Here is a 24539-nt window from a genome sequence, read left to right on the forward strand (position 1 = left end):
AATGCCAAGGTGAGGTTGCCTGTACCGGATGTGACCACAGCACCCAACCAGCACACATGAGAACCAGGAAAGGAGGGGGTGGAGCTGGTGGGGGAATGGGGGGGTTCCATTGCTGCACAGCTACTCCCACTGGAGAGCATGAGCTGGGATGGGGCAGACCAGACTAAGCAGGGCTACAACACCTGTGCGCCTCATGTGGACTAGATCAGGGAAAAGCCAGGCTGGGCTGATTATTCCTACTGGTGCAAACAAAATTAGAGTGGGTGAGGGTTGTTTGGGCTTAGCCACAGCATCAGCTGACAGAAGCTGGCACTGGGGGTTAATTCTGTCAAGTCAAACCACAGAACCACCTAGAGAGTGCATAATCCGGGAGTGGGAGAGGCCTGGGAGGGAAATAGTCGGCTCCTCCCTCTTGGGTTACCACTTCCACAGGAGGGCACGAAAACTAGGACAGGGGCTGGAGTGGCTAGACAGATACCCAACAGCATCGGTGTGGGCTGCATAGTGGAGCTGGTTAGATGGAACAAAGCTTTAATACCCATTGACATGTACGAGAGCCAAATGGGGTGTGGGACAGACTGGACTACTGCTACACATACTGGCAAACCAGGGTAGGGGGCAGGCCTGGTGGGGTTATTGTGGGTCACTCCAACTAGGCTGCAGCTCCCACTGGTTTATGCGAGGGCCGAGTATGTGCTGGGCAAAACCAGGATGGACTGCAACATGCATTGGTTCTAGTGGAAGTCGGGGCTGAAAACAGAACCAACCCAATGATCACAACCACCAGCTGACTGGGGCAATGGACTGTGCCGGACCCTGTACTTGCTAGTACAAACAAGAATCTGGTCTGAGAACATCTCGGACAAAGTTTCTTTTGAGATCTCCCCAATTGAAATGCTGGACTCAGAACCCTAGCCAAGAAAAGACAGAGGACAGAACAGGTCAATCAACCATCTCAGCTATATGTTGGCAGCAAAATACTGGGCAAATGGAGACTCTATGATGGACTATGTCAATCAGTGGATTCTTCAAAGACCTCATCGTGCTTGGAGTGGCAAGATTGGCAGCGATTCGTAACAGGTGAACTATCAAAACCACTTGAGCAAGAACCCCGGAGCATGCCCTACATCCGGGACATGGGGAGGGTGGGAAATTGGGTGGGCCTTCTCGCTTAATCCCCCTCTTTAAACATGAAGGAAACAATATGGAAAAAAAATAACCAATCACAATGTAAGGGATAAATGGTGATATTGGGTGGGAGAAATAAAAAAAAAAGCTAAAATAAAATAAAAATGATTAGGTCTGGGGTTAAGTTGCTGTCTGCAGTGCCTTTATCCCATGTTGGTGTTAGCTAAAGACCCAGCTGCCCTACTTCTGAACCCACTAATGCTCCTGGGAAAGCAGTGAAGGACTTGTCCAAATGTTTGGGTCTTTGCTCCCCTGGGTAAGGTACAAATGAAGCTCCTGGCGCCTGACTTTAGAACTGGGCCAGCTTCGGCCATTTGAGGAATAAACCTTGTGGAAGATCTCTTTGTCCTCTCTAACTCTACCTTTAAAAAAAAAAAATCTTTAAAAAGTGAAAATGATTTCTTAAAGGACCAGATTGTAATTTAGAATGTGGTGGCATAATGTTCCTGGATTAAAGTGTTTAATGCAAAATTGAGTTTATTGTAATAAACAATTTAATACTGTAATAGTACGGTAATGTGTTTTTAACTGGATAGTATTGTTTGAGTTATATTCAAGAATAAATGTGTGAAAATGGCCCCCCAGAAAGAAAAGTAACTATGGTAAAAGAGAAGAATAATTCTAGTAAAATTCTATCTTCAAAACAGTATGAAATTGTCATGAAAGAGAACCAGGAATATGTGGAACTTACTGAAGGTAAAACAGATTTTTACATTTAGAGGAAATAGGATGGTTTGATGAATAGATCAGGATCTGATTGTTACCCATGTTTGAGAAAAATTGAACCCTACTTCAGTGTTAATGAAAGATTTTCAGTGAAGTGTGAAATCTATATTTGAAAAATAACATAATATTACATTTGTGTAACTTCATTGCTATACTTTGCATTATAAAAATACAAGATCATGAAAGGAAACATAAAAGATTTAAAAAGATGAACCATGGAGTGGAAAGATTTTTTGTTACGCATGACAGGTGATAAATTTATATCTAAAATAATAAGTGAAAGCTGGTTGTGACAACCTTGGAAAAATGAGCAATATACACAGATTATTTGCAGAAAAAAATAAATGGATAATAACCTATGTAAAGAATAATTAACCTTTAACATCAGAGAAATGCAAATTTAAAGCAAATATGCCAATGCTGTGTTTTCACTCTTCAGATGAGTAGACATGCTTGTAATACAAGTAAAATTACTCGGAGTGGAGATGCTAGGAAATAGGACTTCTGTATGAACTATGCTCCAAGTATGACTTAATATCCAGCCTTTTTACAGGTGATTGGTAGTATCCTAAAGTTAACAAAAATAAAAACCAAAATACATGCATCCTTTTACTTAGTAATCTCTCTGAGATGAGTAAGATTAATGTGAGATTGTTCAGTAATTTTTAATAATTGTTTGCATTTGCAAAAGAATAGACAATTTGAAAGTCCATAAATACTGGCATATGACAGTGTATCAGTTAAGTACGTTTGCTTGAGATGGAACAAAGACAGCGTATGTGAAGCTTGTTTTTTATGCTCATAGAGAGATAGATACGTTATGTTGCTTTTGTGTTTATTAGTTGGCATTAAACGTAATTTTTGTTCTTTGGGGCTTTGAGTAATCCTAGTTCTGTGGAATCATACATAATCTTGAAATAGCTTTCCTATTCAGAGGCAGCAGATGTCGTGGTTAAAACTTAGATTGTGTGAAAAACCGTACGCCTGAGCAAGGGGAATCAAGGACTGCTCAGACAGCTCAAGTTCTGTTTTTCTTTCCTGATAGCTCCATCAAGGCACAGTGCCTGTTTCCTACACGGTAACAACAGTGGCACCACATGGACTTCCCCTCTGCACAGGCCAGCACATCCCTGCCTGCAGTGCGCAGCAGGTCCCAGGATGCTCTGTGGTTTTCAGTGGACAGCACCTCCCTGTCTGTAGTGTGCCTCCTCCAGTAAGTCCGGGCCTTTGTTACCATTGGATCCTCCTGTTGAGTATACCAACCTGGATTTGGTTTTGTGATTAGATTCAGAAGCTTTCTTTAGAATGGCTAAGCATTATATAAGCAAACAAATGGTATCTTTGTAACTTTTTTCCAAGTAAAAAGGGCAGTTTTATTGCAAAAACATTGTTATTGTGCTTGAGCTTTAAAATGATGTGATTTTTACATTAACAATACATAATTGAATGCTCTGAGGGCCAAGTTGTGCGTGCTTATGTATCAACACTGTTTGAAAGTAAAGCTTGGGGCCCGGCGGCGTGGCCTAGCGGCTAAAGTCCTCACCTTGAACGCCCCGGGATCCCATATGGGCGCCGGTTCTGGTCCCGGCAGCTCCACTTCCCGTCCAGCTCCCTGCTTGTGGCCTGGGAAAGCAGTGGAGGACGTCCCAGTGCATTGGGACCCTGCACCCACATGGGAAACACGGAGGAGGTTCCGGGTTCCCGGCTTCGGATCGGCGTGCACCGGCCGTTGCGGCTCACTTGGGGAGTGAATCATTGGACGGAGGATCTTCCTCTCTGTCTCTCCTCCTCTCTGTATATCTGACTTTGTAATAAAATAAATAAATCTTTAAAAAAAAAAAAAAAAGTAAAGCTTGATAAAAGTTGGCCTCAACCCCAAAGATTGTGGTGTTGAACAGCAGAAGTGTCCGCACATACAGGGTTTCTGTAGACACTGTGGTAAACCTATGTGAAATAATGTCATCTCTGAAAAATTAAATGACTTGCTTAATATCATAGATAAGCAATTAGTATGGGAGGGCAGACTCACCTTTTTGCCTCAAACTTATCTTTCAATATGCTCTACTTTTTTCATAAATGAAGGTACTGAAATCTGGAGGACTCAAATAACTTAGCTAAGGGCAGTAATGTCTAAAGGAAAACCCTTGGCAAAATCTCATAAAAACAATACTGTGGCTTGAACATGAGATTGAAGCAAACAAACATGCTAGTACTGAGCACATTCATTATCTCAGCTTTGCTTCTAAGTAATAGAGAGCTGTGGTCAACTGCCCAGTGACATGTTGCAAAATGATTAAGTGGTTAATTGTCTGTTGTACTTTGAGAAAAATTCTAGAGAGAATTCTCTATCAGACTGAAAAGGAGAGTTTCTTAGAATAGCAGCAGCATCCAGTACTTTACTAACAGTATGCAATATACTAGTTTATCATTGCTTATGTAAGTTGCTGAAAATGTTTTGGTTAATTTTGGGGATGCTGTGGCAGTGACTTTAATCTCATATTTAAAACGTAATTATATATCCCAATATTTTTAACAAAAAAAAATAATGATTTCTCTTACAGATGCTTCAGGCATGTTCTGTTCAGCACTTACCAGTACCATATGCTGCATTCCCACCCCTTATTTCTAGTGATCCATTTCTTATACATCCTCCTCACCTTTCTCCCCATCATCCTCCACATTTGCCACCACCAGGCCAGTTTGTCCCCTTCCAAACGCAGCAATCACGATCGGTAAGTATCTCTGCTCTTAATTTTCCCAAAATCTTTACACCAGGCAGATTAAGTTAGTGAATGTAAGGTGTTACAAATTAAACACTGTGACTTGGCATGCTTGTGGTTCTTAGAAAGAGTAAAAGATTTCATGGATATAAACTAAGATACATTCATATGCTTTGAATTTTCCTGGTTTCTTAGCTCGTTGTAGCTATTGTAAAGTCACTTTTAAATGGCCTGTTAGTCATTTTTTTCTTTTCACATAGTTCTAAATAAGAAAGATAAGAAGTATATAAAGGTATTTGTGTTGTATAGAATATTTATAAGGTAATCTGTTCTCATGCTGAACTACACCTAAGGTGCATACTGTTGTGAGAAGTTAGGGAAGACAATTATGTTAATAAAGAAGGTCACAGGAGAAGGCTCTGATTCTTTTCTGAATTGGCCGAACTTAGGTGCCATGTCTAAAATAAATATATATAAATATATACATATTTGTTTTATATATTTATTTATATATATATATATAAATATATATATTTTTAAGAGTTCTTTTGGAGGGTGTGGGGCAGGGAGGCAGATTTACAGAGAAAAGGAAAGAGAGATCTTCATCCACTGTGTTCACTGCCCACGTGGCCGCCATGGCCGCAGCTGAACCAATCTGAAGCCAGAAGCTTCTTCCTGATCTCCTACTTGGATGCAGGGTCCCAAGTATCATTTGTATCTAAATTTGACATTTAGAAGATCCAGCTACACAAGTGATCAAGGCTTAGCTTTGATGGTGTCATTGTCTTCAGTTGTAGTTTCTTTATAGTGTGAGTTAGCCCTCAGACTGAAGTGTTAGCCTTTATGTTCAAATAATGTGTTACTGTTCTGTATCTGACATTGGCACAGAATGGCTTAAGCTGCCTATTGCAATGCTAGCTTTGACCCTGCCTCTGATGCAGCTGTCTGTTATTGTACCTGGGAAAGCAGCAAAAGTGGCCCCATATGCTTGGGTGCTCTGGTCACCTACATAAAAAAAAAAAAAAAAAAAAAAAAAAAAAATGCATGGAGTTCCAGACTTCTGGCTTCAGCCTGGCCTGCCCACCCACAGCTGTTGTCATTTGAGAGGTGAACTAATGGATAAAGATCTCTGTCTCTCCCTCTCTCTACCTCTCCCTTTCAGGTTAGACAAAAAAAAAGCCATCAACAACACAGGAGTATTGCCCAAGCGTTTATAATAGAGTGCCAAATTTACGTATTCTGTAAAATGAATGAACCTTGAAAACATGATAAGCAAAAACACAAACATACGCACACAAAGGCCACATATTATATCTCTCCATTGGTAAATCCAAGTAGGCAAATCTATAGTGATGGAAAATAAGTTTCTCCTGGAAAAAAAAATTTTTTTTTTTTCAAGGAAGAATTACAGAGAGGCAGGCGCCAGGGAGAATCTTCCATCCACTATTTCACTCTCCAAATGGCCACAACACCCGGGCCTGTAGCCAAAAGCCTGGCATTTTATCTAGGTCTGTGGTGTGGGTGCAGGAGCCCGAGCTGGGTGGGCAGTGGAGTAGCCAGGACTCAGCTGGCAACTCGATGCTAATTTGGAATGCTGGCCTTAGAGGCCACAGCCTTGACCTGCTGTGTCGAAGGGCCATCCCTGGGTAGTCCTAACTGGTCTGGGGCTTATTTTAGGAATGCCAAAAATGTTTTGGAATTAGTGGCAATGATTGACTATACAAAAAGATCTAACTAAGAGAGTTATATGTGAATAATAACAACCTTTTTTTTTTCGTATCCTATGTATGTGATTTCCTTAGCATTATGTGATCTTTGAACATTGTTTTGCAACATACTTTTGAAATAGGCTGTGAGCATATCACATGACAGTGCTGGAGTTGAGAATAAGTGCTTTATCCAGCACGTGGCTGATTGGTGACAGTGCCAAGGTTACGGTAATGTCCGCCTATGTCTTTCTTTTTTTTTTTTTTTAAAGATTTATTCATTTTATTACAGCCAGATATACAGAGAGGAGGAGAGACAGAGAGGAAGATCTTCCGTCCGATGATTCACTCCACAAGTGAGCCGCAACGGGCCGATGCGTGCCGATCCGAAGCCGGGAACCTGGAACCTCCTCCGGGTCTCCCATGCGGGTCTCCCGCGCAGGTGCAGTGTCCCAATGCTTTGGGCCGTCCTCAACTGCTTTCCCAGGCCACAAGCAGGGCACTGGATGGGAAGTGGAGTTGCCAGGATTAGAAGTGGCGCCCATATGGGATCCCGGGGCTTTCAAGGCGAGGACTTTACCCGCTAGGCCACGCCGCCGGGCCTAGCCTATGTCTTTCTACTGCCGCATGGTGCCTTCTGTACCTTATCCCATTTTGAGATTTATAAATGTGTGCTCTGGTCCATCTCTGAAAGGTTAAATGTCTCACAGTTCTTCACGTACGGTCAGGGTATTGTGACTTAAAGAAGTTATTTTTACCTTTTTAATAATGGACCTGTTGGAGGGCCCAGCGCCGTGGCCTAGCAGCTAAAGTCCTCACCTTGAATGCCCCGGGATCCCATATGGGCGCCGGTTCTAATCCCGGCAGCTCCACTTCCCATCCAGCTCCCCGCTTGTGGCCTTTGGGACCCTGCACCCGCATGGGGGGCCCGGAAGAGATTCCTGGTTCCCGGCTTCGGATCGGCACAGCACCGGCCCGTTTGTGGCTCAGTTGGGGAGTGAATCATCGGACGGAAGATCTTCCTCTCTGTCTCTCCTCCTCTCTGTGTATCTGACTTTGTAATAAAAATAAATAAATCTTTAAAAAAAAATAATTGACTTGTTAGATGACTTTTACTCTTTTAGTAAGAGAAATTCGAAATAATAAAAGCAGTATATCTGATACTAATGGAAATGTTTAGTGACATGTTTTTTAATTGAAATTGAAGATAGGGAGGTTTTATTATAGTCTGTGTGTCTACCTGTAAGAGTTTGAGATTAATGTGCACATTAAGTAGTCCATGGTCTTACAGGCATGTTGAGTTTGTTTTTCTACTTTGATTATTATAAAACTTATGAAAACACTAAGTATTTATTTTCCTCTTCAGCCTCTGCAAAGGATAGAAAACGAAGTGGAACTGTTAGGAGAACATCTTCCAGTCGGAAGTTTTACCTACCCTGCCTCAGCTCATCCCCCAACGTTGCCTCCATCGGCTCCTTTGCAGTTCTTGGCACATGACCCTTTGCATCAAGAGGTGTCCTTTGGAGTAGTAAGTTTCTGTACATTGTTAGAAAGTTATAAATTGCTTTGACAACTGATTCTCTGTTATTTCAGCATAGAAACTTTAGAATTGTGAAAGCATTCAATTGGAAAATTATGTTTAGAAACATACTTTATATCTTCATACTGATGGTTGCATCTGTGCCATTAATTTAAGACATAAATAAATAATAAATACCACTTGATCAGTGAGTTTTTCCTGCACCACTTTTATTTCTGCAGCCTTACCCTCCGTTTATGGCTCGGAGGCTCCCAGGCCGGAGCAGATACCGATCCCAGCAGCCTATCCCACCACCCCCTTACCATCCCAGTTTGCTGCCATATGTACTGTAAGTCCTTTCTTGCTATATCTCGAAGTTTCAAGCTTGAGATTCTCTTTGCAATATAAATGTCTTATTTTTGGTCTGTCACTTGGGATTTATTTTTGCTAAAAAGTGAAAACACGGGGAACAGAGGAGGGGATGTAGAAATCTGTGAACCAGAAAAACAATTTAACAAATTGAGAGTTAAAAAGGTTTTGGCTTCTTTTATGCTAGCATCATTTGCTGCCACTTGCCATCCTCTTGATCCAGCTTTGTGGGGGGACAAAGGAGAAATTTTTCTTTGGTCTTAGCAATACTCTGTAAGTGTGTTTATCTCAGAAATACACTTGGATTAAATGTTATTTTTCTTCCAAACATGTAATATAGTTAGAAGATTCAAGTATGATCTGTAGGTGTGTATCAATGAATATGGTTTTGTACCTGCTCTGCCCAAGGACATTTCCTATGCATGTCTTACAGGCTGGAAACTGATCACATGTCAAATTATCTTCTAGGGAAGAGAAGAATTGTAGTCTCTATGCCAACAGGCCACGTGCTTTCACACTGCTTTGATAGTTTTATTTTTTCTGTCCCTGTCTCTGTAACTCTGCCTTTCAAATAAATAAAATCTTCTTTAAAATGCTTTTAGGGCCTTACATGGTAGCCTGGTGGCTAAGTCCTCACCTTGCACATGCCGGGAACCCATATGGGTGCTTTTTTATCCTGGCTACTCTACTTCCCTTCCAGCTCCCTGCTTGTAGCCTGGCAAAGCAGTCAAGGATGGGCCCAGCGCATTAGCATAGTGGTTAAAGCCCTCTCCTTGCACGCACTGGGATATCCCATGAGGGAGCCGGTTCTAATCCTGGCAGCCCTGCTTCCCATCCAGCTCCCTGCCTGTAGCCTGAGAAAGCAGTTGAGGATGGCCCAAAGCCTTGGGACTCTGCACCCGCGTGGGAGACCTGGAAGAGCCTCTGGCTCCTGGCTCTGGATTAGCTCAGCACCAGCCATTGCGGTCACTTGGGGAGTGAACCATCGGACAGAATATCTTCCTCTCTGTCTCCTCCTCTCTGTATATCTGCCTTTCCAATAAAAGTAAATAAATCTTAAAAAAAAAAAAAAAATTAGCAGTTGAGGATGAGCCAAAGCCTTGGGATCCTGGACTCACATGGGAGACCTGGAAGAAGCTACTGGCTCCAGATCAGCTCAGCTCTGGTCATTGTGGCTGCTTGGGGAGTGAACCAGCGGATGGAAGATCCTTCCATCTTTCTGTAAATCTTTGCAATAAAAATAAATAAATCTTTTTTAAAAAATGCTTTTTAGGGCCCGGCGGCGTGGCCTAGCGGCTAAAGTCCTCACCTTGAATGCCCCGGGATCCCATATGGGCGCCGGTTCTGGTCCCGGCGGCTCCACTTTCCGTCCAGCTCCCTGCCTGTGGCCTGGGAAAGCAATCGAGGACAGCCCAGTGCTTTGGGACCCTACACCCGTGTGGGAGACCTGGAGGAGGTTCCTGGTTCCCGGCTTCGGAATCGGTGCGCACCGGCCCGTTGCGGCTCACTTGTGGAGTGAATCATCGGATGGAAGATCTTCCTCTCTGTCTCTCCTCCTCTGTGTGTATCTGACTTTGTAACAATATAAATAAATCTTAAAAAAAAAAGAAAAGAAAAGAAAATGCTGTTTAACAGCTGAGGCTAGGCCAGCCTGTCTGCCCAGGTCTACCCTGTGGGTGGCAGGAACCCAAACATTTGGGCCATCATCTGTTTCCATGCACATCAGAAGGAACCTCCTTCCTTGATCATTGCTGCTTTAAAGGGTTACCGCTGATTAACACGGGCTGTTCTTCATCTTTGTGTTGTCCCCTGTCCCTTGTGTTCCCCGAGTTAATATGCTAGCATATTAATACTGCTGTGGGTTCTTTTCTTGGACTGCAGATCAATGCTACCAGTGCCACCTGCTGTGGGCCCAACTTTCAGCTTTGAATTGGATGTGGAAGATGGAGAAGTAGAAAATTATGAGGTTAGTAGATAAACTATAAATTTAATATGGGGAATATTGTGTACATAGACATTTTAAAAAAATACTTCTTGCTCAGTTTTTTCATCTAATTAAATGTTAGATCCAAATTCTTCATTCATTTAAGGTGCACATGTCCTGAAAATGTGCAGAGACTTTAAGGATACTTGAATAATGGGTACCACAAAACTGATACCAAGTAGGTAGATTTCCATGCTCTGTGAAAAAAATTTCAATTTATTTATTTGAAAGAGGTATAGAGACTAAAGGAGAGCCAGAGATGTTCATTTTCTGGCTGGCTCCCCCAAATGGTGGCAATAGCCAAATCTGTACCAGGCCTAAGATTGAAACCAGGGGATTCATCCAGACTCCCACATGGGTGCAAGGGTCCATTCTCATTAGCAGGGAAGTGGAGCAGCAAGGATTGATCAGATGTCCATATGTGATGTTGACATCATGAGTGGCTGCTTAACCCACTATTCCATCATTCTGTGGAAAAGCAGTCGACGGCCCAAAGCCTTGGAAACCTGCACCCGCGTGGGAGACCTGAAAGAAGCTCCTGGCTCCTGGATTCGAATCAGCTCAACTCTGGCCATTGTGACTACTTAGGGAGTGAATCAGCGGACAGAAGATCTTCCTTTCTGTCTCTGCTCCTCTGTGTGTTTCTGACTTTCCGGTAAAAAATAAAATAAACCTTAAAAAAAAGAAAGAATTGCGTAAGTTCCATTAAGAGACTGCAGATGACAATGGTGAATTTTGGTAAGTTGTTCTGGAGAGAGTTTGTGCATGATGCCGTTAGTCATTAGCCCCTGCCTATCCTTGTAACCAGCAATAGGAAAACATGCTTAACATCATTAACTATCAGGAAAATCGAAGTCAGATCACGAAGGCATAGCTGTCAATGTAATTGTTATCAAACAAGAGTGATTAAATGTTGATGCGGATGTGGAAAAAAAACTGTACAGCCACTGTGGAAAACAGCATAATAGCTCACAGTAGCCAAGATACCGAAGAAGTCTAATTATCCACTGATGGATGAATGGATTGAAAAATTGTGTTGTGTGTGTGTTTTGGAATGTCCAGCCTTTTAAAAAGATACTACCATTTATAACATCACATATAAAGCTGGAAGACATACCAACTGAAATAAGCCAGAGGTAGAAAGAAATATACCTGTTGATCTCACTTACATATATTAATTTTAAAAAAAGAGACTTAAAGGGTGGAGGTGGATGTTTGGCCTCGTTATTAAGTCACCTAATGTCCCATATTAATGTGCCTGGTTTAAAACCTGAGCCTGGCTCCTGCCCTCGCCTTCCATCTGACGCAGATTATGAGGCTGTGGAGATGGCTCAAACATCAGCTTCCTCCTTCTATGTGAGAGACCTAGATCGAGCTTGTGACTCTTGGGTTTGGCCCAGCTCAGTCCTGGCCTTTGAGCATTTGGGAAGTGCACAAGTGAGTGCAAGCTGTGTGTGTGTGTGTTTAACGAAATGAATACATAGGGGCCAGTACGGTAGTTCAACAGGCTAATTTTACACATGCAAGCCCTGGCATACCATATGGGCACACCATAGTTCGTGTCCTAGCTGCACCACTTCCAATCCAGATCTCTGCTTATGGCCTGGGAAAGCAACAGAGGGTATAGCCCAAGGCTTTGGGACCCTGTACCCACCTGGAAGCTCCAGGATCCTGGCTTCAGCTCAGTTCCAGCCATTGCGACCGTTTGGGGAGTGGGACAACCGGAAGATCTGTTTCTCCTTTTCTGTAAATTTAATTTTTCAATTAAAATTTTTGGAAGAAAGAAAAGGAAGAAATGATTGCATAGAGACAACAACAGGGCCCGACAGCGTGGCCTAGTGGCTAAAGTCCTGGCCTTGAACACGCTGGGATCCCATATGGCCGCCGGTTCTAATCCCGGCAGTTCCACTTCCCATCCAGCTCCCTGCTTGTGGCCTGGGAAAGCAGTTGAGGACGGCCCAAGGCTTTTTTGGGACGCTGCACCTGTGTGGGAGACACGGAAGAGGTTTCTAGTTCCCGGCTTCGGATCGGCGCAGCACTGGCTGTTGCGGCCACTTGGGGAGTGAATCATCGGATGGAAGATCTTCCTCTCTGTCTCTCCTCCTCTCTGCATATCTGACTTTCCAATAAAAATAAAATAAAATAAATAAATCTTTTTTTTTAAAAGAGAGAGACAACAATGGCTAAAGGTTGTGAAGGGAGGGTGAAGAAATGAGGTCAGAGTACACAAATGTTCAATAGTTTTGTAGTATGGATGAGACAGTGAAATGCAGCTGGCATACTACGGTTGATGCAGTGTGTCTTGCAGATTCTCTGAGAGCAGGGTATTAGCAGTATTAGGAAGCTCAAGTCAGGAGCCGGCCTTGACTAACCCAGGCACTCTAATGTGGGATGTGTGTGTCCTGAGCAGTTTTGACCGCTATGTTCAACATTTGTTGTTGAAATGGAAGATATGTAGGCCATCGTTTCTGTAATTTTCCGTCATGTTGTATGTCACTTTGACATATGTAACAGTGCTGCGGGATCCATTATATCTCATTTCCAGATTTCCTGAAAGGGGCTATTATAACTTCCTGGTTTTCTTTCTGCACTGTTTATAGCAGTTACATCAGAACAGTAAAAACATGAGTTGCTTTTCTTTTAGACATTCAACATGAAAATTATTATGAACAATGATTTTATACATGTAGATGGAAGATCAGTGATGTTGCAGTGCAAGAAAAATACTTTGTATTTGGCTACAGGATCCCTTTCTAAATTCTATCTGGGGGGTTGAATATTTTGATAGTCTGTTAAATCATACATTCATCCAATCAAAAGAATCTGAATTGCTTCTCCATTTTTACCTCACAGTGAAGATTCTGTAACAGTTCCGAGGGCCTGGCTCACTCGAGGGTGTTCAGTGCAACCACTCTCATCTTTTCAGTTGGCCTCTAGTTTTATCTTGGTGCCTTCATCCCTGTTGACCCTTCTGCTAAGAACTTTCCTCCATTTCCATGTTTGGAAAACATGGGGCAGTGACAGAGGAGCAGTATGTGACTTAATTGGCAAAATAAAGCTGTCCCCAAGACAGAGTTGTGATATTGTATTTAAAAAGTACTCAGACCTTTCACTCCATTAATCATAAAAACTGGGAAAGTCGCATGTGTCCTGTCATTACCCTTCACTTGGGGAGGGGTGTGTGTGTGTGATTTGTTCTCTTAGCCCTGTGGTAACCTGAAAAATGAAGAAAGGGCAACCTGATTGTGGGATAAAGCAAATGAGAATTTAGAATTTGTAAAATGGGGAGAAATAAAAGCAATAAGTATATTAATTAACATGCTCACTGATCAAATGCATTAAAATCCATGAATACTTTTAAAAAGGAACACCTTGATCTTGTATATCCTGCCTTTTCTAGGTGAATTACACTGTAAGCGATAGCAGCTGCTAAGGATAGCAGTGTTTCAGTTACTAGGAGAAGAAAAAAATGATAGACTGCCATTCGGGGCAGGCTGTCCCAGTGCTGCCTACATCCCATGTGAGAGTGCTAGTCCTGGTGCCTCTACTTCCAATCCAGCTTCCTCATGAGTCCTGAGAGATGGTGACTAATAGATTAAAGACTTGGGTCCGTGCATCCCCACTGGAGCCCTGAATTGGTATACTAGGCTCTTAACTTCAGCCTGGCCCAGCCCTTAGCTGTTGGACATGTGGTGAGCCAGCCAAAAGAAGAGCTTTCTCTGGGTTGCTTTTCTTTTCCTTTGCTTTCTTTTCTTTTCTTTTTCAAGTAGTTGAAAGTAAACTTAAAAAGTTACTGTTTTTATCCTTGAATGTTTATTGATGCGATGTTTTGTCAGTGGCTAATACTAACCCAACAGAAATTAGCTTTATCATAGAAGTGGTCCAACCTAACGGTTTATTTATAGGTCACATGGGCGCCAGAAAAATGAGTTCTACCACATGGATCAGAAGATCAGTAATAGTTGAGCACGAATTGCATGTTGGGTGTTAGTGTTTGAGGTAGCATGATGTTCTGTGAGAAGGCTGTGCTTCAGAGCAGTGGTTTCTAGCCTGGGGAAGTTCTCACTGCAGGAGAGTGTCTGGAGATGGTTTGGGGGGTGGGAGGAGGTTGCTGCATCTAGCTGGGGATGCTGCCACCCATCCTAAAGTGCCCAGGGATAGCCCCACAATGCAGATTCTCCCCGCTCAGAATGTCCCACCTGATGAGATATATGAAGATGATGTTTTACATGTATATACACAGCTGTTTGCCTAAAGAAGTAGTAGGTGTTTCAGAATAACATGGAGTTAACAGTCATAAATTGTGGAGCTTTTGTAATGATTCATGTGGGTTCATCCCTTTGTCTACTTTTATTTGTACATTGAAATGTTGTGTCCAGGGCCAGATAAGAATATGCCTTTTTCCTTTATAGGCCCTGTTAAACCTGGCAGAGCGACTGGGAGAGGCTAAGCCTCGAGGACTGACAAAAGCCGACATTGAACAACTTCCTTCCTATAGGTTCAATCCTAACAACCACCAGTCAGAACAGACCTTGTGAGTATATTTTTCTGACATCACTGTTCAATTTCCAGGTCTGCTTTCATGAAGTAAGAGCTTGAGAGTTCAGGATTCCTTGACTCAGTTAGCTCTAGGTCCGTGCTACTTAGTCACATGGAACTATTAAAACTTTTGAATATAATCTAAATTTAGATTTTGTTAAATTTTATTAAATTTCTTAGTCACACTAACTAGAGAAACAGTAAAGTTAAATTTTAAATAAATTTGAATAAAATTTAAGTTTTATTAAATAAAGGTAACTAAATTTCTTACAGTAACTAGAGATTGCTATATTGAGATGGATCAATATAGGTTTTTGAATTCTAGATTGCCTGAGATTTTTTTATTATGGTTTCTTATTCAGGACTCTTGCAATATTGAAAACATGTTTTACATTGATAATTTTTTATCTGAAAATTGTGATTACAGTCTATTTTTTGTAGTATCTTTCTTAATAGAGATCTTATTAAGCGCTGTGTGTAGCATGTTAAGCTACCACTAGCAATACTCGCCACCATTGGGGTACCAGTTTGAGTCCTCCTTATGCATCCAGTTTGGCTTCCTGCTAAAGGTAGCAACTAGAGTTAGATAGCCAGGCATACACACTTTCCAGCCCAGATGACTGCAATGGCCAGGGCTGGAGCCAGGTCAGAGCCAGCATCAGAAGCTTCCTCTGGGTCTCCGATGTGGGTGGGCCATGTTCTGCTTTTCCAAGGACTTTAGCAGGGAGCTAGATCAGAAGTGTAACAGCTGGACATAAGGGATGTGTCGCTGTACCTGCCCCCCTTATGTGTATTTTTATTGGAGTGCTTAATACCAAGTTGTAGAGTTTTTAAATTTATTTTATAGATACAAGTCAAGCCCAAATTTTATTTATTTTTAAGATGATTTTTATTGGAAAGGCAGATATACAGAGGAGGAGAAACAGAAAGATCTCCTGTCCGGTCATTCACTCCCCAAGCAGCCAAACAGCCAGAGCTGAGCTGATCCAAAGCCAGGAGCCAGGAGCCTCTTCCAGGTCTCCCACATGGGTGCAGGGTCCCAAAGCTTTGAGCCGTCCTCGACTGCTTCCCAGGCCACAAACAGGGAGCTGGATAGGAAGTAGAGCCGCTGGGAATAGAACCAGCAACCAAAAGGGATCCTGGTGCGTGCAGGGCAAGGACTGTAGCCGCTAGGCTACTACTGCAGCAGGCCCAGCACAAATTTTTAGAAATTTAGATTTCACTTTACTTCTTTTTTTTTGTTTCTGTTGTCATCTGTAAGAATCTATGATCAGGGAAGTTTATTGTTTTCTTTTTCAAACAATAGATTTATTATTGATAATGCTTACATGTTTGAGAAGGATGCACACCCATGTGAACCATCAGTTAGGATGGAGAGAGTCCAGCAATGCAGAAAAGGGGATGTGACAACTGTTTACAACCTTCTCTTCTGTTCTCCCTGTTTCTGGGAGAAGAGGAGAGAGATGAGGAAAGGGCCACTCTTGACAGCCTAACCACGTCAGTACCCAAGGATATGGGATAGCTACCTGGTGTTATCATAGAGTCCTGATGTGGTGCCTGTTCCAAGGATGCTGCTGAAGTGCTTTCAGTAGTTCTGAGATGCTGTTGATTTCCTTGCTCCAAAATTGAGGCAATCCCTCTGAAGTTCCTTGTCTGACAGTCCACCTCGGAGTGTCAGCTCACTCAGATATGTGCTGTCAAATCACATGTGTTGTCCAATTTGCTCTGCCCTCCATGGTGTTAGATGTTCTCTGCAGCCTCAGTGATCTGTCATGTCTCCCATGTGCATCTGACCATGTTGTCTACCGGTCTAGGAGACCCAGTTCTGACACAGGTACTTCATTCAGGCTACAGAGCCTCTTTTTCCCATGTTTAGAGTTTCGAGTCCAGCAGTCCATTCAGGGTCCTCAAAGAAACCTTGCCAGAGAAACTCCAGACTTGACTGGTGTGTGTGCCAGCCAGTGCAGGATCTGGCTCTGTCCATCACCCACATCAGCCTATACACACACACTGGCGGTTGCAGTTGCCCGGTCAGTTCTGTCCCCAGCACCATCTGAGAAGCAAACTGTGGATGCTGTGGCCCAACCCAACCCTTCCTACCACTACACTTGGCCCTTGCACACACCAGTGGGAACTGCAGTATAGTTGAGACCACTCTCAAGAGCACCAGGCCCGTCCCCAACTTTAGTACTTGGGGCATGCTGATATGTACAGCAGACTGATCAATCTTTCCCGTATCCCATTTGACTCATACACAACATTGGGTCCTATGGCCTAGCTCAGCCCAACCAACCCCACTGTCCAGCCCACACTTAAGTCTCTGGGTACTGCTACCTATCCAGCCAGGCCAGCCCCCAGCCCTAGTCTCATGCTCGCTGGTGCAAGCTGTAGCATGTCAGAGGGGTACCCCATTTTCTCTACTATGCCTGTTCCCAGTACTGGATCTTGCACTTTCCAGGTGGTTCTGCAAGTCTAGCCTGACAAAATTTGCTCTCAGTCCTAGAACCTGCTAGCCAGTGCTGTGGCAAAGCCAAACCAGCCCACACTTCCTCTGGCTCACACATGTACCTGTGGATATATGGTTGATTAACCCCAGCCTGGCTCTTCCCCTAATCCAACTCACATGTAGACCCATTGATTTTTTATCCCTGCCCAGTCTTGTCTGCCCCCAGTCCCAGCTTTCAAGTTCACAAGTGGGAGCAATGGCCCAGCAGGTGAGTCCCTGCAGAACCCTTACCAGGCTTGTGCCTGCTCCTCTCCCACCACCACCACCAGGTCTTAATTTGGTGGTGGGCACTGCAGCCTGGTCTGCCCCCGTTCCAGCTCATGCTAGTGGGTGCTGCAGCTTATCCAAGCCTGGACAGTCCCCCATCCCACCCCTAATGTGAACTGGCTGGTATTGCGGCCCAACCTGGCCGGTCTTACACTCCAGCTTGGTTTGAGCTACTCCCAGCCTCAATTCTTGCGCTCACCTGCAGAGACAGCATCCCGGCAAAGGAGTTCCCCAAGTTCCTCTATTAGGTCACCTCCCAGTGGCAGGCAGATCTCACACACACTGGTGGGTTCTTTACCCATCCTGACTTGGTCCACCTCCTCTCCTAGCAGGTACAGTGGCCTTGCCCAACCAGCCTACACCCATTCTGGCTCTTACCTTTGGGTGCTACAGCCCAACCCCTGTGTGACCCTCCTCCAAACCCAGCTCTCATGTGGTTCAGCAAGTGCCAAGACCTAGCCTATCCTATCCTACACCCACTCTGTCTCTTGTGAGCACCAGCAGATGCCAAGCTCTATCTGACATATCTCAGACCCAGTCCACACGCATGCCAAGGGACACTGCAGCTATGTCCAGCCTGGATTGCTGCCCCTGTTCTGGCTCTCTTGCTCACCAGTGGGAACCACAACCCATTGGGCATTCCCTTAGTTCTACAACTAGGCCTGTCCCCAGCCACAGATCTTGTGCCAGTGATTGACCTGATGCAGCTTGTCCTAGCCCACCCCCCACCTTTACCTTTGCCATCAGATGCTTCAACCAGTCCCAACTCTTGCTTGTGGTTAATGCAACTTCGCCTGGCAAGGCCAACACTCCATCCTGACTCCCAAACATGCCAGTGTTTGACCCTTTCCTACCTTGTCCTGACCTGCACCCAGCCCTGACTCATGTGCTCACCAGAGGTAGTGATGGCCCACTAAGGAATTCTCCAAGTTCCACCACCAGACCCACATATGCCAGAGGGTACTAGGCTCTTATCCAACATAGTTTACCCTCTGTCTCAACCTTTGCTTTCTAGTGGATATTGCAGCCCAGCCCACCCTACACCCAGTTCTTGGGTATGCCTGTGGGTGCTGCAGCCTTAGCAGCCCAGCCTGTTCCCAACCCCAGTGTTGGTGGATTCCATGGTCATGCCTAGCTCAGCCTATCACCACCCCCCAGCTTTTGAGCAAGCCAGTGGATATTGCAGTTCCATAGGGATGAACCCGTACAACCCCACAGAATCTGTCCCCAGACCTGGTTCTCTCGCATGCTGGTTAGTGTCATGGCCCAACCTAGCGGTACCTGTCCCCTGTTCCAACACTCACTGTTGGGTCTAGCCCTGCAGGTGGCACCCACCCCAACTGGAGTGTATGTTGGTAGGTGGTGGTCTGCAAGCATCGATGCTCACTAGCCCAGCGCTCCGACATGGGCAGGTGCATTGGTCTGACCTGAAAGGTCCTGCAGCTTCCCTCCTCCAAATTGTTCTGTCTCAGCCCCCTTGCTTTCCTGCAAGTACAGTGGTCTTGTCAGTGGAAGTCTCCCAGAAGAAATTGCTCACCTGCAACATACTCCCTCAATGGTCCTTCTTCCCTGTAGTCCATATCCCCTTCCCTGAGCAATCCAGAATCCCCACACCTGGGAGGACATGGGTTCCCCATACCCAGTCCTCTGGCACACGTGTAGGCCTGAGATTGTAACCCTCATCCTGCTTGGACCCTAGTGCATACATGAGACCCCAGGGCCTGGCACACCAGCATGCCACACCAGCCTGAGCCTCTGCCCTCCCCACCTACACATGGGACTGAAACATAGGTGTGATCTCAGAGCCACACCTGTAGCCCCTGGCTCAGGTCCCTTGCCCTGCAGCCCACAGAGGAGAGCCAAGCCACCAGCAGTTCCATCTTCACAAGGTGGAAGCTGTTATTTTCTTCTGAAAGTTTAATCATGTCTTTATTTGCTGCAAGCAGTTTGATCCATTTTGATAATTTTTAAATGTGTGTGAGATACCTTCATTATTTTGACTAGCCTGTGATTAGTACTAGTAATGGTGTACTTACTGTCTTCTGTATTAATATTGGTTTATTACTAAATAGCGGTTTCTTGATAATCTCAATAAAGGAAAGTACTCTTACTGAATGTCTTAATATTATGCTTTTTTTCATGGTACTGATAATATAAGTGACATTTTAATAAATGAGAATGCTAAGTGGTTTTGTGGGCCTCAGTAATCTATAACAAAATAGAAAAGCAACAAGATGTGATAGTTAAATGATTCCTTTGCTTTTTTTTTTCCAGGTGTGTAGTGTGCATGTGTGATTTTGAGTCAAGGCAGCTACTTAGAGTCTTACCCTGTAACCACGAGTTCCATGCCAAGTGTGTTGACAAATGGCTAAAGGTAAAGTGATAGCGTATGTAAAGGAAATGGCATTACTGTATTTCCTGTTTTAATGGCAATAAGTTCATTAGAATAGCCCCATGCTTTAGTCAGTGTGGATATCTGAGACAAAATTGAAACAGCATTCAGAGGACGATTGCTGCAGATGGCAAGATGAAAGTTAACTGTTCTGACCATGATGGGATGGTTATGCAGAACTGACAGGATGTCCTGGCTTCCTTACAGTAACAGGGACATGCTGGCTCTTAGAGTATAACTGTGGTCGTTTTTTCCTTTATATACATTAAACAAGTCCAAAACACACATTTTGTAACATTGGTAGTGCCAGGATGAAATTGTTGCAAGGTGTTTTTTAAATGTTACTTTTAATTCTTTCTTACCAAATGGGTACAGAATTTATTCTGTGTCATTTTTTAAAATGATTTGGAGACACACTGGCTTAGATAACCTTGCAGCTTGGCAAGGAAGATAGATAAACATTTAAATAAAATAGAATCAGATCTCTGAGAAAGGTACCTAACTTAGCTCACATAAAGTCATGGAGAATATTTGTTTATTAAAAACAAGCATTAAATATACAAGTATGCTGACTGAAGAACAGAGACTAATCCGAAAATGTCATGTTTCATATAGCTGATCATAGTGTAAAAGGAGAGTAGTAAGAGAAATTCAGAAATCAAGCCAGGTGATTGTGACGTCACTCTGAATTGTGGAGATGTGGGGACTTGAAGGAAGGATATAACTCAAATTGTCAAATTGTGAAATATACAGATAGGGTAAACAGATTTGGTATGACAATTTGAAGAAACCAACAGCTGATTTGCAGGCTATTTGGATTATAGGAAGTCTGAGAGCAGGAGATGCTTTTATTCTTGATGTCACAAATGCTGATGCCGCTGTTGACATGGGGAAGGAGCAAGTCTAAGAGCCAGTGCAGGGACAAGCATGTGCAGATGGGAGTGGAGCTGGTGACCTGTTTTAGAATCAGGCTTGGCTGAGTACCGCTGGATGTCCCTGTTGGCCTGAAAAAGAGCAATTTTTACTGGTAAAACATTACTCAATTTACCCAAATTGGTGATGGAAAATGTTGCTCCTGTGGTTTAGCAGGCCAATTAAAACATTCATAGGCTATTAAATCCTTGAGATTTTTGAAATTTAAAAATGAATGATTGCTTTTTACCTGGTAAAACAGACTATGAAAGCTGCCTGGGAAGTAAAAGTGATTCCATCATCTTTAACTTGTTTCCTCAAGAGTAGCAGTCAGGATGAGTCTCGCCTTGTCTTTATTTTCAGGCAAACCGTACTTGCCCCATTTGCCGAGCTGACGCCTCAGAAGTGCATCGGGATTCCGAGTAACCAAGCTAAGAGCACAAATGGAGTGTGGGGTTCCTCGTCACATGTACATATGGACTGTCCATGGAACTGACTGTGGCTTCCAGCCCTCCCTTTACCAAAAGGGTCAATGGACCTTTCTTTGCACTGTGTGACTTAATCAACTATAAAAGCTTACAATTAGTCTTCACAATTATGGGATTGTTATACTAACCGTGTGATTGGAACTCCAAAGACTTTCTTTAGCTTAATTTTGTGTGTGCACTAACATTCCCTGGTTTTTGTGTGATCATTCCGAGTGTTGCTGCAAGATTACAGTGGACGTGATCTTTTAGCATGTGCTTTTATAAAAAGTGGTAGCCCCAGATGATAGAGCAATCTACCTTATATAGAGCCTTCAGAAACTGTGAGTGGAAATGAATGGAGTATGACTGTTGGTGACAAATGTATCTATATGTGAGAGAGTGTGTGCAACTATTGGGTGAGGGCATGGTAGCTAATGTGTGTATGAGATCCTATATACCAGCATGTACCAAGAATGTGTGTGTAGTTTTAATTATGCTGCAATGTATAATCTGGTGTGTTATTTAAACAGCACTAGTACTGTACACTGGTTTTCCCCTCGTGTTTGCTGTTGCACACTGATTGCTAAGGGTGCATCCTTGGTAAGCCTTGTTCCCCCTCCCCTTCCTGCTCAGCGGGGTGAGGAAAGGCTTCTTCCTTTGCTTCAGGCAGCTGTCGCCTTCTCTACACTGGTGGTCCCAGGTGGGTCACTTGAGAAAAACAATTGTCACAGATTCTCACTCCATGAACCCAATGTTTTCATTCTGTTGCGAAAAAAAAAAATTCTTAAACCTCCTCCTTGCTGTTTCCAAAAAGAAGGTGCAATATCATACATCAGCAATTAGCAATATTAGCATTTCAACCAGTGATTTGAATGTTGATGCTTTCTTGTTTTACTTTTACTTTTCTAGTAAGCTTCTTACAGGAAGTACCTGTGTTTTGGGGGGGTTTTGTTTTGTTTTTAATGTTTAGATTTGTGGTCTTAAGATATTTGAGTAACCTATTTCTTCAAATACGACTGGTCTCCCCAAGATTCTGCTTGACTTCCAGAACAGAATCTGCTACACACCTTGACTTCTGAATGTGTTCAGGCTCTCATAGGCAACTCAGTCATTGTTTTTGTTTTTGTTTTACAAAAAACTGAGACTGTTTCTGTTCATGTTCCTCCGCCTGCCAGGCTCCCGTTCCGAGCATTGTCAGGTTGTCTCTCCTCGGTTACTGTCATGAAGCCCTCGGTTCAGGCTGGACCACGTGCTGCGACAGCTTCTGCTCCTTAGGCCTCGTGCTTTTACATTTTCCTTTTTTGTTTCAGTGAGAAAATTTTGATGCAATAGGTATTCAGAATGCTTGCAGTATAAATGAAAATTTGATTTTTGTTTAAAAAATAATGCTGTCAAAACAGGAATTGACCTTTAGTTGATCTGAAATAATACATAGCTGTGTGGATTTTTTAATCGATTCATACTTCAGATTGTTTGAAAGTCATTTTTCCAGCAACATTTCAATTGCTTTCTTTTCTTCACGTGTCTAGCGTTGTCTGCCTGCTCCTGTGGCTGAGGTCTCTGCTGCCTTGCAGGAGCACAAGCTTCCTTCTCCCAGTCAGGACCGTGAGCACTCACGGCCAGCCTCCCTGCGCTCAGTGTTAGCTCCTTGTTACTGCCACGCCGCTTGCCCTCCCTTGAAGTCTCTTTAGAGAGTTCAGTAAAGTCAGCTCACACAGAAGCACAATTTTGCCCTTTGCAGACACCGTTGCCTCTATCTAGTCATACAAATAGGATTTTGCATCTTTTCTGTTGGCCCTGAAGTTTGCCATTGTATCAGAATTCCATCTCAGCAGTGGTAATACGTGCACGTTAGGATAATCTCCCACCTGTTCCTGATGAACAGAAAACTGTTAAAGACCAAAATTACTGCTGTAATTTCAACTACATACAAATCACGTATAGTTTAACCTTTATTTTTTTTAATTAAAAAAATCATGTTTTAAATGGCAAAAGCCCATCTTAGACTTTTATATAGTTGCAAAAAAATTTATATCTGTACAGAACATAACACTACTACACTCAGTATTCATTTTATTGAAGCATGCAATTAAAGCACTTTTTCTAATTTATATAGAGATACCTGATTAACAAGGCACACTTGTACTAATGACTAGGAAAAGTAGCTTTTTCTTCCCTTAATGAATTTTTGTCATAATGTCCCTTTTCTAGTACTTTTTTGAGGCAATTGGCAATTTAGGAGGCAGCAGGACCTGTGTGGGCAGGAATCCTGAGGTACATTTTTTGTGCTCTACTGACCATCCTCTGTGCGCAGAGGCTCTTGGGGGTGGGGGACGTGCAGATTCACCTGCCAGTTTCCCCGGAGTTGGTGAGCATGTGTCCTGACCAGCTCAGACGAGCTAACGAAAGAGAAAGGACAGTTGCCCAGCTGTTGTCCCCTTGGGCGGCAGGCAGGTGCTGTCTTGGTCCTCTTTCCTCCTCAAATACTGACTTTACCATCCTAACTCAGCTGTGGGTTTTTTGTTGGCGGGAATAGTGATCGTTGATTTGTTACCCTCAACACACACGCACGTACACAGGCCTCCGGGTATCCAGATCTCTTGTTAGGATTCTCTGCAGATTTTTTTAGGAGGATAGGGGAGCAAAATCTGGAAGATGTTGAAAGCATGTTTAGGTTTTATACACTCTGAAATATGATTTAAGATTCTTAAATTGGGGCCTCCTGTAATAATTTTGAATGAGATCTACCACCTCACGAGAATATTTTTCACAGATATCTTCAGGCCTTCATCAGAAAGCTGTGTCTCCCCCTGCTGGTACATTTAGTTACCTCATTTTGCTGTTTGTTTCAGATTATGAAAGCTCACAGGGGTGTTAGAATCATTTGCTGAGTCATTTCCTCAAATCATACTCCATTGTATCAGTTAAACATAGTTTTAAATGTATGTATTATATATCTGTAACCAAATCATTTGAAGGCTTGATAAATTTTTAACAAAGTTTGTACATTTTTTATGAAAGTTACTAGTAATGCTTTACTAAGTAGTGCAATGAATTTTTATTTTTAATCCCTGTGCCCAATTTTGGAGTTGAGAGGGTTGTTGGTAATAAATGTATGATGTACACTTCAAATGCTTGTGTGTCTCCTGTGTTAGCGCAGCGGGCAGACGGCACTGCGCTGGGCAGCCAGCTGCCACACTCAACTTTTGAGGCTGTGTTTCAGATGTTGTTTCACTATTCCTGT

The 24539-nt window shown here is 43.2% G+C and overlaps 1 protein-coding gene across 17 annotated transcripts in view; it reads left to right on the forward strand.

Moving 5' to 3' along the window:
• Nucleotides 1-21423, forward strand: part of RNF38 (ring finger protein 38) — a 120124-nt gene extending 98701 nt beyond the window's left edge. For all 17 annotated transcript variants that reach the window (XM_058672904.1, XM_058672901.1, XM_058672902.1 and 14 more), the window contains 8 exons: nucleotides 2960-3127; nucleotides 4476-4646; nucleotides 7707-7868; nucleotides 8102-8208; nucleotides 10110-10194; nucleotides 14625-14746; nucleotides 19799-19898; nucleotides 21192-21423. In XM_058672904.1, the coding sequence (XP_058528887.1) occupies nucleotides 2960-3127; nucleotides 4476-4646; nucleotides 7707-7868; nucleotides 8102-8208; nucleotides 10110-10194; nucleotides 14625-14746; nucleotides 19799-19898; nucleotides 21192-21254 (978 nt within the window). In that variant the 3' untranslated portion in view covers nucleotides 21255-21423. The remainder of the gene's footprint in view (nucleotides 1-2959; nucleotides 3128-4475; nucleotides 4647-7706; nucleotides 7869-8101; nucleotides 8209-10109; nucleotides 10195-14624; nucleotides 14747-19798; nucleotides 19899-21191) is intronic.
• The last annotated feature ends 3116 nt before the right edge of the window (nucleotides 21424-24539 follow it).

This window comes from Ochotona princeps, chromosome 14 (assembly GCF_030435755.1).
Source record: "Ochotona princeps isolate mOchPri1 chromosome 14, mOchPri1.hap1, whole genome shotgun sequence".
Lineage (NCBI taxonomy): Eukaryota > Metazoa > Chordata > Mammalia > Lagomorpha > Ochotonidae > Ochotona > Ochotona princeps.